The following is a 19063-nucleotide window of genomic DNA, read 5'->3' as shown; positions in this document are numbered from 1 at the left end:
TACTCCAACAATTAAAGCTAAAGTTTAAAGCAAAGCTTGTCTGTAATGAGTAATGCTTGAAGTGTGTGATGTGAATGACTATCAGCTACTACCACACCAACTTTTAGGTTAGAATGTGTAAAAATTGACTTAATTATAGACTTTTCTGTGTTTTGAGGCTTCAGTTGGCTGTGGCAGCCATATTAAACTGAGCTGGCTCCAAATGTAAATCAACCAAATAATTATTTCCTGGAAGTTTCAATAAAATCTGTTCAGTGATTCATGAGATATTTTGCTAAGAGACAGCCTGAGCGGAGTCCAGAATTTTGACACAGACAAAAACGATATCTCCTTCTCCTTTGAGAGACAAATACTGGTAAGTAAAATAAGTATGCATGTTCTACATTACAGCTTGTTGATTTAAAGCCACTTATTTTATCCATTTGTTTATATTCTGTTAGTTTGACTGTATGTACATTAAATATTTGTTTTTATATTTGTATTTTTTAATGTAACGATACAGATAGTCAACACTTTATGGCTTTTACAAGCCTAATAAAAGGTTAGCATAGATTCTTAAAAAAATTACATCTGATTGCAGATTCAGATTTGTTTGTATTAAGAGCAACGCTTTGTTTTATTTTGAAAATCCCAACAGGAAGCGGCCTCGTTTGGCTAACCTAGCTTGGCGGCGGTTCGGCTGCGCGCGCTGTAGCTGTCAGATAGCGGAGTCAGAGAGAGGAACCCCTCCAGTCCGTCGCTCGGCGCCTCCCTTACGGACTTTTTTTCACCGCTCCGACGGACCGGCTTAGCTGCTGGGCGGAACCTGTGTTCCTGACGCGGTTTTTAGTCCGAACTTAACGGCAATTCTTTCAGGAGAAGAAGAAGAAGAAGAAGAAGAAGAAGAAGGCAGAGCGAGGGAGAGAGAGCGAGAGGAGAGACATGGCCACGACAACCTGTACGCGATTCACAGATGAATATCAGCTGTACGAGGAGCTGGGGAAGTGAGTACTTGTTGTTGTTGTTGTTGTTGTTGTTGTTTGGGTGAGCCGGGGCTGCGGGGGTCGTTGCGGGGGGGCGGTGCTGCGGGTTTCCAGGCAGAGCCCGAGCGGCTCCCCGCAGGCCGGCGGCGCGCGTGCCGGAGCGCGCGCCTCAATCGGGGATAAATAAGTCGCTGTTTGTTTGAGTCAAAACGAGCTGAAATCTGACCAAAAAAAGTCGCCATAAAACACAACTGCAGCGACTCGGAGTCGGCTGGTGCGGGCTGTGCGCTCCGAGTGTGCTCTCGGACCATTTCAGAGGAGAAAAAAGAGTAGTTTTTAAACTTTTACAGCCTTTAGGAGAGCAGGAATCTATGGATAAACAACATATACCTCCTGCTAATCCATGAAACATAAACATTATATTAATAAAACTACAACATTTCAGGAGGAACATGATTGCCTGAAATGTCACCATCAGCTGTGCAGTAATCTAAACTCAAGGGGGGGAAAAAGTGCCCAAAAAGTGCTGCTTATCTGTTGTTTAAACCAGATAAGAAGCAAGGAGGTTTAAAAGCCAGAGTGTCTGCTGTGGTCGCCATGGTAACAGCTGTGTCTCTCGCTCCCCGACTGCAGAGTTAGAGGCACTCATTGCAAACTGTGAAAAATCTGAAAGTTTCCCCTCAACCCTAAAAAAAGAGGATATTTAAATATGTATATATACTTACTTCCACATTTTCTGAAAAGCTGAAATGTGTGCCACAGATGAATGGAGCGGTCTTGTTGGTGTCGTTGAATGGTTTAAATGCGTATAAATGCTGTTTTAGCGGTTCAGGTCCACTTCTGCTTGGTTCTGTCACATATCGCCAGTGTTTGACTGTAAGCCTCTCGAACCGCAGTGTTCTGGTTGTAAAGCACGCAGGATGTCGGTCACATTTAGTCAAAACAAGCAGGACGCTCCCTCAGAAAGACCCGGTCTGCTCAGCAGGATGGGTTTTTCATTCTGCATCATTCTGTCTTTAAAAATCCCAGCCTGAAGGTGTTCTTGTTTGTGTTGGTTTTTGTTTGTTTGTAATCTTTGTCTTGCATCGGCGGATGTTTCTAATAACTAATCACGTCTTTGTGTTTCAGGGTTTTATTGCACTTCTGCCTGTTCTGCTTACACCCTTTATCAAAGATGATCCTGATGAAATCATTCATTCATTCTCAGAGTCGCCAGCCCCGTTCACTGCGCCGGTTTTAGAACAACACACTGTCTGCGTACATGCAGAGTGGGACTTCAGGATTTTCACAAACTGTCCCCAAAGTTGTGGGAATCTCCAAATGCACCTCTGTTTCTGGAACGGGTTATAATTAATCCAACTTTCAGTGAAGCTGTAGATTTAAACACCACCTTTATAGAAACAACGCTACAGAACTTCAAAAAGTTGAGTAATTTGATCCAACATGAGCTCAGGCTCTATAAGAGATAAATACAGGAGTGTAATAACGTTTAAAATCACTTCTTGTCACTCAGCTTTATTTACTGATACTTTTTTTTAGCTCCGTGCTCCTCGTTCAACCAAAACTAGAAGAACTGCAGCCACGAGAAAAAGAAGTTCATATTTTAAATTAAGGTGGATGGATTATGGGTTTGTTTTTATTATTTTACCTACGTGTTGCGTGTTTTTGCAGCTGCTTTTTTCGCCCGTTTCTTTTTTACATTTTTTTAGCCCAGAATAGATGAAAACATCTGCGTCTGGATGGAGCGGTGCTGACAGCCCCCCACCCCCTGCTGCAGTTCTTCGAGTTTGCCAGCGACAGAGCAAGAAAACATCCCACTTTCAGCGACGTGTAATTACCACAAACACGTCTGAAATAACGGCGTCATGCTGCAGGTTTTTGTGGGAGCTGCGCTCCTCTCCACTCTGACTGTTTACGTCTGCTCAAATCACTGGTTTCCTTTTTGACAGCGTTGGGTTTAATTCGCCATTAGTCGGTATTTTGCAAAAACAATAATTAAATATTTTGTGGCGCTTTGGCTGGCTTTTATTAAGAGTCTTCTTTGATTTGCATCATCTTTAGGGTAAAAGAAATCATCTGAAACATTTCTTTTTCCTGACAGACGCAGCATGTTGGTGACAGCTCCTCCGCTGATAAAAAATTAGACTTCACTTAAAAGAATATATCAGAACAGTCCAGATTATTGGGAAATACTGCAAAACAATGTTTTTAGTGTGAACTTAAAAACTCACCCTTATGTTGTTTTAACGTCGTAGAAGAAAGGATTTAGACAGTTTTATAAACACTGTTTTATAAAAGTTTTATAAAAGTTTTATAAAAACTGTAATTTCATGAAGGAATGCATATCGCCTGTCACCTTCCATGTTAAGGTTTTAAACAAAGATGTTGCTCCTTCTGTTGGCTCTCAGAGTCTGTGTCAGGGATGACTCTCAGCTACTACCACACCAAATTGTAGCTCAGTGTCTGTAAAAGTGAATTCAGGGGAAGTTGTTATATGACTGATCTGACTGTTGGAGACAGAAAGCTGTAAGAAAATACTCAAACTTTGACTCGGAGTCAGACTGAGGAACACGTTTCTACCAAGTCTTTTGAGAACTGGGGTCAAAGTTCATCTGGAGTTTTTATATATATTGACTCAAACGCAGCCGTAGCCCTCAAGAATTACAAAAAAATAAATTGAGGAAAGTTTGGGAAGAGCTCCAGATGCAAGTTTTGGCCAACCGAGATGCTAACCTAAGGTTGACTAGCTGTGATTTTTGTCTTTATTTTGTTTATATTATTCTGTAAGAGTTTCATGAAAATTTGTGAGATCTTTTGCTAACAGTCAGACAAGGAGCACGTGCACAAAATCACAGATACAGGAGATTACATGATTGCCTCCTTTTCATGGATTTGGTCGATATTTATGCCTACTTTGCCTACAAGCAGCAATTGTTCAAACTATCCCACGTAAACAGGCTGTTAGGCTTGTTAAATATGATAAAATGGTGGATTTTTAGCAGAGAGCTGAATTAGGCAGTGATAAATTAAACTACACAATAAGTCAAATGAAATAGGTAATATTTTGTTAAAATGTTGGCTCAGTTTGTTTATTTAAATGAGGTTTCAGAGCATTAATATATATGACACAAGACTGAGCTGGGGGATAAACTCCTTTGTTTTTCCTTGTATAATATCTAAAAAGTTTATTTATTTTTTATCCCAGCGAGGGTCAGAGGATTAAAGTCTGAGTCATAATTCACCCCTTCATCAGGTGTTATATTTAACAGTAAAACGGTGACTAAAGGAGGATTTAAACCTGTTTCAGTAATAGGTTTTGGTCTCGTTTCCCAGCTCTGATCCAGCTCTGATCCAGACCCGTTTCTTCGTGTGTTGTTGTTGGACAAGCGTGAACAGTTTGTTGTCTTCCAGCGCGAGTGCACAGCGGACTCTGGGATCAGACTCATCTACAGCGCGGCCTCCCTGCAAAGCTCCTTTTATCCCAGCAGTCGTAAATATTCTCTGCCCGCTGTGTTTCATCCTGAGCTTCCGGCTCGTTGATTAAAAGGAGAAATTACAAACTTCAGGGAGAACTCAACTTCTGCTCGTAACACCGAGCAGAATCTGGGTGAAAGACGCCGATCTGTTCGCCCTGCATGGCTAAAGGGAATATTCACATCTGTCTCAGAGGAAAGAGTCGCAGGCGTGAACGGCGTGGTGTCCTGACGGTGATTCTCTGTGTGTCTGTAATCCAGCATCAGAGCAGAGGTGATTATTGTGCGCTCACGTTTGGCTGCTGGTTCTTCCTTTGTGACATTTCAGCATCGTGACTTTGCCTCGACTCTGTTATTACGCATAATATCAGCCTCAGTTTAGTAAAAAAATAAATTAATTAAATTGCTATAAGCAAGCTCCAGCACCTGTTAGAGAGCCGTGGTGTCGAATTTAGTTAAAAACTAGTTCTAGAATAAAATCTTTAATAGTAAATCAGAGTTTCTCTGCTGCAAAAAGCAGCTGTCACCAAAATATCAAGTTTTAATAAAACAACAGAAAGTAATCACCAGATGTACATCTACAACCGATGAACGTTTGGAATCAACCCAATCCAAGATGGACGCACAAAAAAAAGCACAAAAACGACCATAACTGCTGGAATGTGGCATAGTAGTAGCTGAGAGTCCTTCATAACACAGAAAATTCATGACTTCAGAAAATGATCTTAGTATAATAATTATTTAGGTTTTTATTTCAGCACGTCACGAGCTCAGGAGGATTCTCGTGGGTTCAGAACAGCCACACAGCTTCTTTTTGTTTTATTCTTTACTTTTTATTCTTTTTGGTCCAGTGTGTTTAGTCTCGCTTACACACGAAGCCAGAGAGAGTAGATTTACTCGTCTCTACATCACCGAGGCTGTAACGGCACTCCAGGAGCTCAGAGTTATCCAGTTACCATAACCTTTAAAATTGTCCCAACGCTCGGCTGTTAAAGACAAGCACGTCGATTCTTCGCTGATCCACAGATCGCTCAGCCCCGACGCTGAGCTCGAGCCTTTCAGACGATTTCTGGTTGTTTTTATCAGCTCCCAACAAAGTCAGGAGAAGCCTGGCGTCCCGTCCTCCGTGGGATTTTGTGTCCTTGCGCTGAGATCCAACCCCGGCGTCGGCTCATCAGAGCCTCTGTCCATCTGGTCCCACAGCTTTCACCTTTGACCTTGTTGGTCCGGGAGCGAGACCGGTGTCACAATTCAACCTTTCCCTGTCGGCGCTCAGTCACAGTCCGGCTGCGCACATTCACATAAATTAACCAACGCTGTGAAGTCTGATATTTACAGACTTGAAGCTGTTTGTTGTAAGATTTCTGCAGGTTTTTTATTTTATTTTAAGGGAGACGCTCATATCTGTGAATCTTTAAATTTTACTTTCACGTGGAAAAATATATTCTATATTTAATAATTTAGGAATACATCTTGTGAACGCTATAGTTTGTGTGACTGTTGGAAAAAGACGCTTTTAGACCCCACATCAAAGCAGATATAAGAAATATTCTCTCGACTTTTTACTGCTGGTGCGTTTTCCAAGCTATAAGACTGTTTAAGAGTCTTATTTATTCAGTTTCATGTCTCCCCGTTCCACATGTGAGCACATTATTTTGAATATGCTGACTGTGTCTGAGGGTCCTCCTGGGAGCTTATTAAGCAGACAAATCTGGGCAGCTTGGTCTTTAAAAGCAGCTTTCTGCAGTTACATTTGAGAAACGATATAAAGGCCTGCTTCTTAAAAAAATAAAAAGTTGAGTTTTGTGATTTCGTGTGTTTCCGGCAAAACCCGAGTCACAATGATTGAGGCAACCAGATCGATAAAGAAACTGCAGCTGAGCTCAAAAACCGCCTTTTCATCTTGCAGCGCTGCACAGAAGCTTAATGTTTGTTTCTTTCTGTTTACAGGGGAGCGTTTTCAGTGGTGCGCAGATGTGTGAAGCTGTCGACGGGTCAGGAGTATGCCGCTAAAATAATCAACACCAAAAAGTTATCTGCTAGAGGTAAGCTCAGCTCCTTTCAGCCTTTGTTTCTGTATTTCGTCATTCGTGCTCCTGATAGGATCAGACCACATCCTGGAGATCAGTTTGCAGCTCGTGGCTCAGAAACGAGCTCTCAAATCAAACCAATATGGCAGAAATTTTACACGATCAGATGAGTCAAGTCCACGTGAAGCGTTGGGCCTCAGTGGGATGAAAAACTTCCACAAAATGTCAAAAACCCCATGAGCTCACATCTGTTTAGAAGAAAAAATCAGTATAGATTATCAGTTAAATGTTGTTGATAAGCGTGGCAGCCAGTAACTGTAAAAGCTGAATGCCACCACGACGAAGAGCAGTCCGGCTCCATGGTGGTCTCTGTGGCTCCTCACAGATCTCGGCGTGAACCTCCTTCTGTCTCCCCAGCCCTCGTAACCGAAGACTCTGCGTCGCGGCCGGGCCGAGCGGCACCCCGCCGATGTTAGACCGTCGCCCCACCTTCTCATTCGCACAAAACAGCTTGTGTGTGAAAACGGCGAGTGTGGCGGAAGAAGCACTTTAATAGAAGTTTAATCCAAAATATCTGCTCCGATCTGTGTTTGACAGTTGTCTTTTTGTGGGTATGATTTGGTTTTGAAACAAATGTTTTCAGGTAAAAAGACTCTTTGTGTTAGCAGTAACATGACAGGGAAGGATGGGAGTTAAAAAGAATCAAGTGTTTTCATGATCTTGTTAAAATAATGTGGTTTTCTTTAGCATGTGAACACTTAATAAGTGTATTAATGAATAAATTAGATAATGTTGTAGTGCACTTTTGGAATCGTATTTCAACATCTAACACGAATAAGCAACGTTTCTTTTATTTATAACATTTGGTATAATGAAAATAAAACTTTTTTTTAGGAAGCTAGAAGGTTTATTTAGAAGAGGGAAGAATAAAGTCAAACTAACTCTAAAATTGTTCCCCTTTTTTATATTAAAAGTACTCGTTGCAAAGTCACGATGACCAAAATATGATGTCGCCTTGAATAAAAAGGTTTAAGCAGAGTTTGTGATACGTGCGCACTTTGCAATAAGTACCTTTTAATTTATTAGTGTAACGAAACGTATGATTTACACAGTTTGTTTTGTGCTTTTGTCACAAACTGTCATGTTTGTTCTCGCACATGGAAATCGTAGCTTGATGAGAAAGCAGTGAGGTGGGGGAGAAAAAGCAGCAAAACCAATCAATCATTTAGAAATTCAGAGTAATTGTTATCTGGTGGCCCATCATCAGTGAGGATGGCTTGTCATCACAGTGAGCAGCTTTCAGTGAAGATAAACCCATCCATGATCATCCTGCTCCCATTAGCAGAGTGCTAATGGGTAATTCCAGAGATTTGTTTGACAAGCGGCCCAAATGCACCCAGAATAAATGATATTTTTTTACCTTCATTGGACTCATACGTTTCTGTGCAGCTGCTTGCAGATTTCTGCTGCGTTTCAGAGACTCAGCATAATCTCCCTGCTTCAAGATTGGATGATCTGACCCGACTGAGTGGTGCGCAGGGCTCCTTACTAATGGATGAGCCGTGTTTTCTGAAACAGCTAAGCAATGCTCGAGCCGGCAGAGCCACCGCATACTACTTCTACCCCGCGACTATTTATAGCTCCATGACCTATCTGACATGGGCTGCCGGAGCCAGGTTTTATGGCGATCACGATGACATGCTGCTCTGCTTCAGAAGCGGCTGCTATATTTCTCAGAAAGCAGGTGAGGTGAGCGAGTTTAAAACCCCGACCGAAGCAACTAAAGAGGGGCGTTTGTTTGGGACGGGCAGATGGAGACGGTAGCTGTCGGGAGGGACGGGTCACGGGAGGGAAGGCACCCCAGGCACTTGGCAGCTGAGGGCCATGTGCCTGTATGCCTACATGCCTTTAAGCACGGGACTCTCATCTGACTCTCTCTCCTTCACCCTGACACACACACACACACACACTCAACCGAACACTGTTTGTTTATTGAAGCCACGATGATTCACAGATTCAAAAGCAACGATATTAAACATCTGTGAGTAGATGAATAAGTATAGATCTGGATTACCTAAACCACCCCCACAGTCTTGCTCTTCTCCCTCCCCCTTTTTTGCAGACGCCAAACGGTTAATGTCAATCCAGCTCATGTCACCAGGAAATATAGGGCAGGTCTGCTGGGCAAGGCTTGCAGCCAATCATAGCAGTTGTTTATTGGCACTGATCCGTGGACGGGGGGATGCCAGAGGTTCCTGTATGGCCTTGTAACTTATCACGCTGAAGTTGTTGTGCTCGTATGCGCGTGTATTTATATATTCACATGTGCGTATTTCGCCTGAGATTCACCTGCTTTGCGGCGGCAGACAGCTGACCTGCTTTCTGGTCACCGGGCTTTTGTGTCAATGTCAGATAAACCGGATGGAGGTATTTAAGTGAAGGCTTAATAAGCTTAAGCCTATAATGAAATCAGATCGGTTTGCATCTAATTACAAATGTCAGTAAATGTTGTTTTGTTTGTAAGTTATGCCTTTAAGTATTAAGTTCACCCAACAGTTAAGTAGTTTCCAAACACTCTGTTCCTCACAGATATTCTTCTAATCATTTCTGCAGGTGTCAGGCATCGGCTGATTTTTGGTTTAACCAGTGAACTCATTTTTCCGTTTTTCTGTGAATGCATCATAGCTGGGCTGTTAATTTATTAATTTATTCAAGTAACAACACGCCAGAAGAACTCTGAAAGTTAGCAATTTGTAGCGTCTGCAGGGCCTTTAAAAACAGCTGGAATAAGCTTAAATGGCACAAGAGGCTACTAAAAGGAAACAGAGTTTTTGCTGAGGTATATTTCTGCTTAATTCTTTGCTCAGCAGCATAAAGACTTAATGTTTTCCTTTTAAAGTCCCAACTTCCCCTCAAACAGATGGAACATCAGCTATATAAGAATTATGGACAAAAGTACAAATTTAATTCAAATTTATTGGTTTAATTGTTATTTTAATAACATGACGTGCACAGTTGTAGTTAAGTGAATGATTAAACAATCAAACAAATCTAACAGCTTATTTCTTAAAATTATTTTGGACACTCATGCAATATATTTTAAGTTTGAGCTTTTTCTGGATATCTGATGGACGTTTGAGGTTTGTAGCTGTGAACCAAAGTTTAGGCATTTCAGCAACTTATTTTTAGTAGTTTTCTTTGCTTTATGCCACCTAATAATTTGAAAAATCTTCTGTGCAACCACAGAATATATCTTCTGACATACAGCAGTTGTTTAATAGATAAGAACCTTCTGCAGGAGTTTTTGGCCTGGCAATATATCTCCCTGTCCTTTTGTTACGTATTTATAGAAAGTAGGAAAAAGTGAAATATATTCTCCATAATTCCCATCTGAAAGGAGTCATGCTAATGCTGTAAGTCAAATATTCTGGACAGTGGTTATATCTGGATGCCTTTTTACATCTCCTTCCCTCCAGAGACCTCAGCCCTCACTGGTGATGATTAACCCAAATATATTCCTCTCCTCTTCTCCTCCAGCACAAAGCTTCTCCGACTTCACCGGATGCTATCCTTGGCTCATCTCAGTCCGTGCTCGTGTTCCTGTTTGCCGTGTATCTCCTCCCGCTTGTCCTCCCTCCTCAGAATCCTCTCTCGTCCCCCTCAGGACCGCTCCCCATCCTCCTGTCTTTTCTCCTTTCACTCTCGTCTCATTTTTTATTTACCCTGCTGCGCCAGAAGAAGAGCGCTGGTATCTGGCTGACCGACAGCTTAAAATTAATATTTGAAGCAGTGCTCACCGCTAGTGATACGCAAGATAACCGTAGTTATATTCCACACATGAAACATCTAATAAAAACACATTCACAAGTAATAACTGTGTTTCATGTCTAAGAAGCTAAAAGTTAGTGAACATAAAGTCCTTAAAATGCCCGAAACTTGCACGCAATATTATTAAAACATGACAATCAATTCTAGGCAGACATTTTCCTGTATGTTAAGGTTTCAAATATTGGTTGATGCCCAACCATACTGCTCAGTTATAATAGACATAATTATCCAACAGAATTACACAACTGAGTCTGCAGTCATTCATTAGTCCCCGTGTTCATTAATGAATAAACACGGAAACTAAATTCATCAATTTGTTCTGTCTGCTTGTCAAACCAATCAACCCAACCGCTGTCCACGTTAACCACCAGCCCTCCCCTGATCAGCTGTCAGCAAATAGTCTTGGAGATAATACGGTAAAATGACTAAAGTTTCCAAGAAACACTTCCTAATAACAGTCTCACAAGCTCACACACCCATATTTTAAGGTCCAGGACCTGCTGGAGTAAAGTGGTGTCTGTGGTTCCCAAAAAGAACTTCAAATTTCAATCCGTCTGACCTCAGATCAGCTCTCCTCTTTGGTCCAGAGAAGACAGCAGCGTTTCTGGATCTGGCTTCTTCTTTGCCTGATAGAGCTTTAAGCAGCATTTGTGAATGGCACGGTGAACTGTGTGGATCAAGTGTCATTTTAATGGGATGCTCTCTTGTTATTATTTGAGACTCTAGCGTCTGTCTACAAACACATCTTAAAGAAGACTAGCTTTATTAGAACTTTTGCTTTATTGAATATAAAGTAAATGTTCAGAGAGAGAAGCAATCTGATGAAATCTGAGTGCTCTGAAGCACTTTTATCAACATGATAACACAAAAAAACTACATCCTGTCTGTATTTTTTTGGTTTCATAACAGTCTGAAAGTTTATTATTTTTGGAAGTTCTTTGCCGTCAAAAGTAGATATCTACCTCATTTCCATTTCCACTTCATTTCCGCTGATGCTGGGTGTGCATGATGACTCACTCTTCCTTTCTTGTGCTTTGCAGGAAGCTGAGACATATAGAAGTTATAGTTTGGAGAATAAACTTCAGAAAACTGATTCTAAACGACAGGCACCATTGCATAGTTTTTATAACTATTAGAAGCAGTTGATTTTGTATTTTATTTTTGGTCTCCGGCCAATTGTAGTTCATGAAATGAATAATAATTTGATTTTACGTAGGTTCCCATTTTGCCCTCTCTGTGAAGCAGCAACGTATCTCCACAGTGATTTGGTCAAAACAGTGGAACTCTGTGGTGTGCAGGGATTTATTGAGCTTATTTCAACACATTAGCTTCTCAGAACCTAACATTACATGTTAATTTACATCAAATTGTCCAGTTATTCCTAAGTGCAAATAAATACAGTCTACAAAGACCGTAAATTAATAAGTTATGACCTGATATTCATTCATCTATGACCTGCCGAATGGCTGTTCCGTCAATTTAGGAAGTGAAAGCACGCAGAGAAACAGCTCTTAAAGTGTGTTATCTTATGACCTTTAACCCTTAAAGAGCTCTGAGAACTGTTTGGTCTAAAGAAGAAAAAAAGAATAAAGCTATTGTTGGAAATCAGAATTCGGAGCTGACAGTTTCAGGTCTTGTTAAATAAACTAACATTGGTGGACTTCTACCCTTCAGACTTTCTTCTTTTTGCTCCGGCTGGATGAGTAGTTTTACTGAAAAGCCATGGCAGGGCGGTATATGCCACAGGAAGGTCATCTGTCGTTCATGGCTGTTGCTTCAGCTCTCATTGATCCAGACAGCTTTATGAAAAACCTGGACAGCAATCATCCCTGTTGCAGATGATGTTGTAGATCATCTTCTGTCTCGAGCTGCAAATCCTGCAACAATTTCTGTCATCTGATGTCCCAGCGCCAAAGCAGAGGCAGCACAGGCAAGCCTAGCAAACTGCACAATAATTGTTTTATTTTTAATTTTTTATACAAATAAGACATTCGTACACGTAATTTAAACTGTCTAGGATGAGTGACAGTTATTACTTTGCTTAATGAAAGTAATTTTTAGTTTTTACACTTCCATCTTTCTGTCTAATTTCCTCTTCAGTCTTTAGTCATGCCCTCCTACAAAATCTACAGATAACAAAGGCGATGTAATTTTGACTGACAGAACATATCATGATGAATAAAGGGGATTACTCTGGGCCATTTCTGGACTTGTATTATCAGCAGATGCCACTGACAGAATGAAATGTGATCCTTCTACTTATGACATGTTTTCCACCATTTGCCATTGAATAACATATCAGGGAGTGTTCAACACGAGCGTGCAGTAATTTTAGAAACGGCCTGACTTGGTAAGTTCAGCTTGGACGCAGAAAGGAAAAGATATTCTTTATTGACAAAAATCTCAAATAAACAGAAACGATTCAGTCCTTCGTCAAACAGAGAGGAACAAACGAACCGAGTGAGAGGAAGAAAACAAGCAGCAGGCAGGGCCAGCAGCGATTAGCAACGTCGTCTTCTGTCAGCGGGGAGACAGCAACCAGGCTTTGTTCGTATTAATTGTTCTTGCGCTTTTTTTTTCCCTCCTCCTTCCACCTCTTTGATCCCCCTTCAACACTCCTCCACTCCTTTCTCCGCCTCTCTCGGCTCATCTTCTAAGACTGTAATCACTGGGCTTACACTTCACTGTCACTTCCCTGCGCCAGTGGAAATGCGCGCGCTCGTGTTTTTCCAGGCTATTTGTGTCCCTGCGTGTTCTGTACGAGGGAACAGTACATAAACTGTGTGTTGTTGAACATATAGACATACGTGTTTATTCCTTCTTTTTGCTTTCCAGGCATTCATATATGTGGTGGTCCGCCACTTTACTTTCGTCTCTGTATGTGTGGGTATTACATGTACTAAAGCTTTGATTGCATGCAGATTTGGGTGTTTAGTCCGTGTAGACAGACTTTTCAGTTCTGCCCCAAAGCAAACAGACTATCGTCTACTGAGATGACGTTATGTCCGATGCTGATTGGTTTAAAATTAGCACAAGCTGGGGGGTGGACAACAAGAAGCAGATTCATCGCAAAGAAAGAGACGCATAAAAGGTTAGTTTAAAAAAAACAAACAAAAAGAGCACAGGTGAAGTGAAGTGAAATTTATTTATATAGCACTTTTCCACAACAAGGTGATTCAGAGTGCTTTACAACACAGAAACAACAATCAGGTACAGAATCAAATACGGATAAAAACATCATAATCAAATATAGAGATACAGAAGTAAAAACATCAATCATGTATAATCTAAATAAAATATAAGATAATCTAAATAAAATCATGAAACTAAACATATCTAAACATGAGCTAAGATAGTCAAAATAGTAGCTAAGATAATCTAAATGAAATCATGTTAAAGTTAAAGTTGAACTAAACAACAATCAGGGATCTAACAATCTAACAATATCTAAAATATGAGCTAAGATAAACTAAATTAAACTAAATGTACAGGAAGGCTAAATAAGATAACATAAACTGAAACATGATAATGCTAAACTAAAGGTACAGCATGGCTAACTAATAGTACCAAAGGCCCGCTAACAGCCAACATGAAAAATGCTAAGATAATTAAATTAAAACATGATAATGCTAAGCTAAAGATACCAAGAGACTAACTAACAGTACTAAGGCCCGCTAAACAGCCAACATAAGAACATAAGGTGATGAGCATCCTGTTTTATCTCTGGTCTAACATGAAAAAAATCAGAATTTATAACCTCAAAGCTCATCAGTAATACAGTTTTTAATTAAAGGCCTAGCATTCCATCCAGTAGTTATTTTGCTAACAGACAAAGTGGGTTGCTGCTAAAGATCTCACGCAATTATTGGCATTTGGAGTACGTGGTGTGAATGACTCAGCTACGGCCGTACCAAATGTTTGCACAATGTCTGTAAAATTGACTGAAGTGTGTCCAGTTTTTGTGCTCTCTAAGCTCAACTGGCTGTGGCGGACATTTTAAATCGAGTTTAATCCAAAAAATGTATCAATTGTAGAGGTATAGATGTGTATCTAATGGTTATTTCCTGAAAGTTTGAATGCGTACTGCTGATCTACCACACCGAATATCTGTTAAATTAGCCTTTTTAGTATAAAAATACCTCATATTTCCAACAGATTCAACTGTTTTAATGTGTTTATGATTATCAGTGATGCTTTGCAACAAAAATCTCATCACACACTGTAAATCCACCTTCTGTACTCTATTTATCACTGTATTTTTGCCTTATTTCATCATTTTTATATCACACTTTACACAAATATAATTCTTCCAACTGTGTAGGCTCCTTCTAACACGTTTAGCTGTTGTGCAAAACAGGCTGCAAAATCCTCAAGTCGTAATTAGGTCATCTTTTTACAACCCAGTTATTTATTTCTTTTATTATTACTCCTTACCCTTCTTGTGTTTGCTGCTTTTCAGATCACCAGAAGCTGGAGCGAGAGGCTCGAATTTGTCGCCTTTTGAAACACCCCAACATCGGTAAGAATGTCTCTCCACTTTGCTCCTCTTAACACAACCGCAGCGTAGTGTAACTTTGAACAAGTTTGGCCTTTTTTTTTTAAATTGCTGCTTTTATGCAAAGTAAAGATGAGTCTTGCTTTAATAACATTTTGACATCACGTTAAATCTCTGATTTCTAGCTGTTTTATTTAAAAAAACAAGCAATATTTACAAAATTCAACACATTTAATAGTAGGTCTTGTAAATATTAGTAGTGTTATAATACTATAATGCACAGACATTGTTCTGTTGATTAAATATTTCACTTTATTGCCAGAACTTGCTATTATATTGTAAATATATGATGTAAGACTTCATTATTATGACTCCCTGTGGTTTCTTCTCTCCTCACACAGTCTCACTGCTTTTTATTTTCGTTTAATCTCCTGCTTAAAATGCAGCAGCGATGCCTAGCGTTATTCAGAGGCAGTCTTTACCGAGACACGGAATTAATAATAACACACAATAAAATAAAGATGACGGCAGCTGGACATTTATCCTTCAATCTCTTCATCTCTCTCTCTTCCAGTTCGTCTTCACGACAGTATATCAGAGGAGGGCTTCCACTACCTCCTGTTTGACTTGTAAGTCATCCTTTTTTTTTTCAAACACCTTCATCATCTGCCTCTTCTCGTCTTCCTCCTCTCCCTTGATTCCCGTACTCTCTCTCTGTATATATACCATTACATAACTCTCTCCTATATTTACCCCCATCGCTGTCACCGTCGCCACCCACACCCTCTGCATCCGTCTCCCAGCAGTTCCCTCTAGTTTCCATGGTAACGGTGTGGGAAGGGGGAAGAGGAAGGGATGTTTGGGGGGGAAGATGGGGAGACGTTTAAAGGAATCCTTGTTTTAGATTCTTATTTCACCACACTTTCTAATCCAGACTTTACAGTTTTATTAAATGTCTGTGTGTGTGTGTGTGTGTGTGTGGTCACAGGGTTACCGGAGGTGAACTGTTCGAGGACATTGTAGCCAGAGAGTATTACAGCGAGGCCGACGCCAGGTAGAAGCGCGACCTTCACCTTTGTGTGTGACGGGTCCACCCCTTGTCTCTGAATGGTCTCTGTCTTCTGTTGTCCACTCTTGTTTGTTGTCTTTTATACTTGTGTGTGTTTTCCCTTTTGTTGTATTTCTCTTCATACTCTTCTCCTCTTCCTCGTACTTTCTGTTCACCGTTGTCTCGTCTCACCTTGTTTTCAGCCTCTCTCAGTGTTCAGTGTTTAGTTGTTGCTTATTTTTCTTTTTTCACTCTTTATTTTTGTTCTTTTAGCACTCCTTGTTGGTAGGAATGCACTCATACCCTATTTCTTCAAACTGAGTACAAGTATTTACATTTGAGTACTTGCCGATACTGAGTACCAATACAATTACTTATAAATGCCATTACACTTCTTATAATTAGTGAAACCTCTAATTACAAACTTAATCTGTTCCGACAGGTGAATTGTATGTTGAAAATTCCTATTTTGAACACATTTTCCAATAAAAATAATGGAAAAAATTCAAATAATTCATTCCAACTCCACCCTACCAGCCCATAAAAACGTCCCTCGTGTTTAACGACCATCAGCACTGTCAATTTCAGCACAAAAGAGGCACTATTCCTGCTCAGAAGCATAGCTGCAAGCTGAAATATAAACCGTATTAACCACTTTAAGAGACTCACAGCAGCACGATTGGAGGGACGGTAAAAGAGTCACCGTGTCGAAGCACGAGCCTCGGATTAGCTCAGCTCCTTCCTCGGAGACTGTGTGGACAGCTGCTACTCATTAAGCAGCTTGTTAAGCATCTTTTCAGGCTCATCAATGACCCGTAGACTCTGGTCTTGAATCAGAACACTTTTATGAGTACGACACTGGTATTGATGCATTCCTACTTGTTAGTTTCTGTTGCTTATTCTTGTCTCTCTGAGCAGCCGTTTCCCTTTCTCGCTTTCTAAATTTGGCACCTACTTTCATTGCCACACTCGTATTTCTTTGCTCTTTATTTTAATCTCTATTTCACCATTCCTCCACTGTTTCCTTTACATCATTTGCCCAGTACGTCACCTTTCACACTGCTACAGGACCAGTCAGAGGTTTGACCAATATCAGTTATGACGGGTTGAAGACATTCTGCTCTCATGTTTCCGAACTGAAAAGTTTTACTGGAAATGAGTCAAAAGGTCTGCTCATCTTTAATAATATGGACTGCATAGTTATAGAACAGCAATGCTCTTGATCTTGCGTTCTCAAAAGTGACATATTAGTAGTTTATAAAGTTTCCTCTGAAACAATAATTAGACGCTGAGGCTGGAAGCTCTGAATCCATTGGTTGCATGCTTTATCAGCAAACTCTTATTGGCCAAACCTTAAAGATGCATATTTCTTTTCAAAGATATAATTAGCGTTACATGTATCATTTGTTTAGGATACACCCAGTGATGTTATCTCCTTCCCCTTTGTTTCCTCCTTAAACAAATAGTCGAAGAGATGAAAACAAGACCATCAGCAGGGATAAAGAAATGCCCACTTCTCGAGAGTGAAAACTGTGGAAAGTTTGGCTTTCTTTTCTTTATTTTGTTTTTGTTCTTTTTCATTTTTTTTTTTTTTTACCACCAGCCGCGCTGTTTTATATCTCACTCCCACCGCCCCTGCTGACTCATCGGCACACACAGTTCACTTTAACCATCGTCGGAAGAGGAAATGGAGTAGTTTGGGGGGGTGGACAGACAATAGGCTGAGAGAAGAGTGAGAGAGATACTTGAAACTGACAGTTGTCATGTGGGTGTTAGTCCATTCAGCAGCATTAAAAGCACAACTGCTTGGTTTTCTAGAAAAGTCACAGTAAAGCTTTACTTCCAGTCTCCTCTTCACAGTTCTTTCACTTGTAGTTTGAATTCATTCTATTATATTTCAATATTCAACCCTAAAAACTGGTGATTAAGTCTTATTTATTGGCTTTTCTAAACCAGAGTAGGTGATTTTTGTGAAACCTTGTATGGATACATTTTTTGTAACAGGTTCTATTTGACGATACTAAAGGAATCCCTCAGACGGCTTCGTTTTTACTGAAGTTCTGTAAATTCCTCACAAAGATTCAGATCCGGTTTGGGTTGAAACTGCACAGATAAAGCAGCACTCACACAAATTTGGCAATGTGGCACCTTCCAGCAGTGTAGTGCATGTTTAAGAATGCAAAAAAAAAAAATTAGGAAAAAAAAACACTTAATTTCTCTTTATTAACTCTATCTTGATGTAACATTTTCTTCAGTGCAGGTAGCTAACAGGTTTTAAAGGCTAGCATTAAGAAGTATGCTGAAGTGAAAGTAAGACACCTCAGAGTACACAAAGTTTTTGAAAAGTTGGCTCAGTTCTCCAAAAGTAAGGAAAGGAAAGGAAAGCCTAAACTCACAGCTTTTCTTTTAGCAGTCAGTGCTGAAAGCTACAATGACAATTAAATCACTTCTGATATGACCTGTTCATGTGAATGTCCACTTTTTTATTCTAACCGCGTGGCTGATTACATCACATGTTTATGATCTCATTACTCCTCAGTCTCCGGTGGAGAATCATTTTATTATTCAGCAGTTTACTAGTTTTATGGCTGACAGCTGCTGGTGGCTGAGAAGCCCATATATGTCACACAGTGAAAAGGTCATTTCCTACAGTGTTCTGTAATTTGTCCCCTTTATTGAAAACAAACATGTTTTGGATTCTACACAATAGTATAAAATAGAATACAGAAGAAGCTGAAATGTCAGCTGTCAGAGCTGTTTAACATTTCCTGCAGCTTGTGATGCACATGTTGCAAACTGTACATGACTTCTGCAGTTTCAGTGTAGATTTTAGATAGTTACATATGTTACAGTAGCAGCTAATTTAGCTTTAATGTTGTTCATCTCCAGTTCACTAAAGACGACTATTTTGTCAGAACTGCATATTTGGCCAATTCTAACAGCTTTTGGCCTCATTCTCAAGTTCACTCCCTCTCAAAAGCACTTTTAGCTTTGTTGTTTTTGTTATCTGGGAAAGGAAAATTTAAGATATTTCTAACTTATCATGAGATGTTTTTGTCACTTCTAAGAACACACATACAGTATTCTGCCCTCTCTTTAATATATCACAATGCAAACGATCTCATTTGTCATCTTAAGGGCCTAAAGACGCATAAGTTTTTGTTCCCCTCCCTGAATGTCAATCATTCAGGCCAACGCCACACTCGCATGTGTACACCCCCACCCCC

At 40.2% G+C, this 19063-nt stretch overlaps 1 protein-coding gene across 46 annotated transcripts in view; it reads left to right on the top strand.

Moving 5' to 3' along the window:
* The first annotated feature begins 684 nt into the window (after positions 1-684).
* Positions 685-19063, top strand: part of camk2b1 (calcium/calmodulin-dependent protein kinase (CaM kinase) II beta 1) — a 65451-nt gene continuing 47072 nt past the window's right edge. For 21 of the 46 annotated variants that reach the window (XM_017427829.3, XM_017427822.3, XM_017427838.3 and 18 more), the window contains exons 1-5: positions 686-983; positions 6386-6480; positions 14753-14812; positions 15363-15417; positions 15777-15842. In XM_017427829.3, the coding sequence (XP_017283318.1) occupies positions 922-983; positions 6386-6480; positions 14753-14812; positions 15363-15417; positions 15777-15842 (338 nt within the window). In that variant the 5' untranslated portion in view covers positions 686-921. Of the gene's footprint in view, positions 984-6385; positions 6481-14752; positions 14813-15362; positions 15418-15776; positions 15843-19063 lie in introns of all 46 variants that reach the window. The other 25 variants (XM_037978040.1, XM_017427843.3, XM_037978037.1 and 22 more) reach the window with 3 other exon arrangements.

Source organism: Kryptolebias marmoratus, linkage group LG1 (assembly GCF_001649575.2).
Source record: "Kryptolebias marmoratus isolate JLee-2015 linkage group LG1, ASM164957v2, whole genome shotgun sequence".
Lineage (NCBI taxonomy): Eukaryota > Metazoa > Chordata > Actinopteri > Cyprinodontiformes > Rivulidae > Kryptolebias > Kryptolebias marmoratus.
Note: the sequence above shows the minus strand (reverse complement) of the source record. Positions and strands in the feature narration are given on the sequence as shown.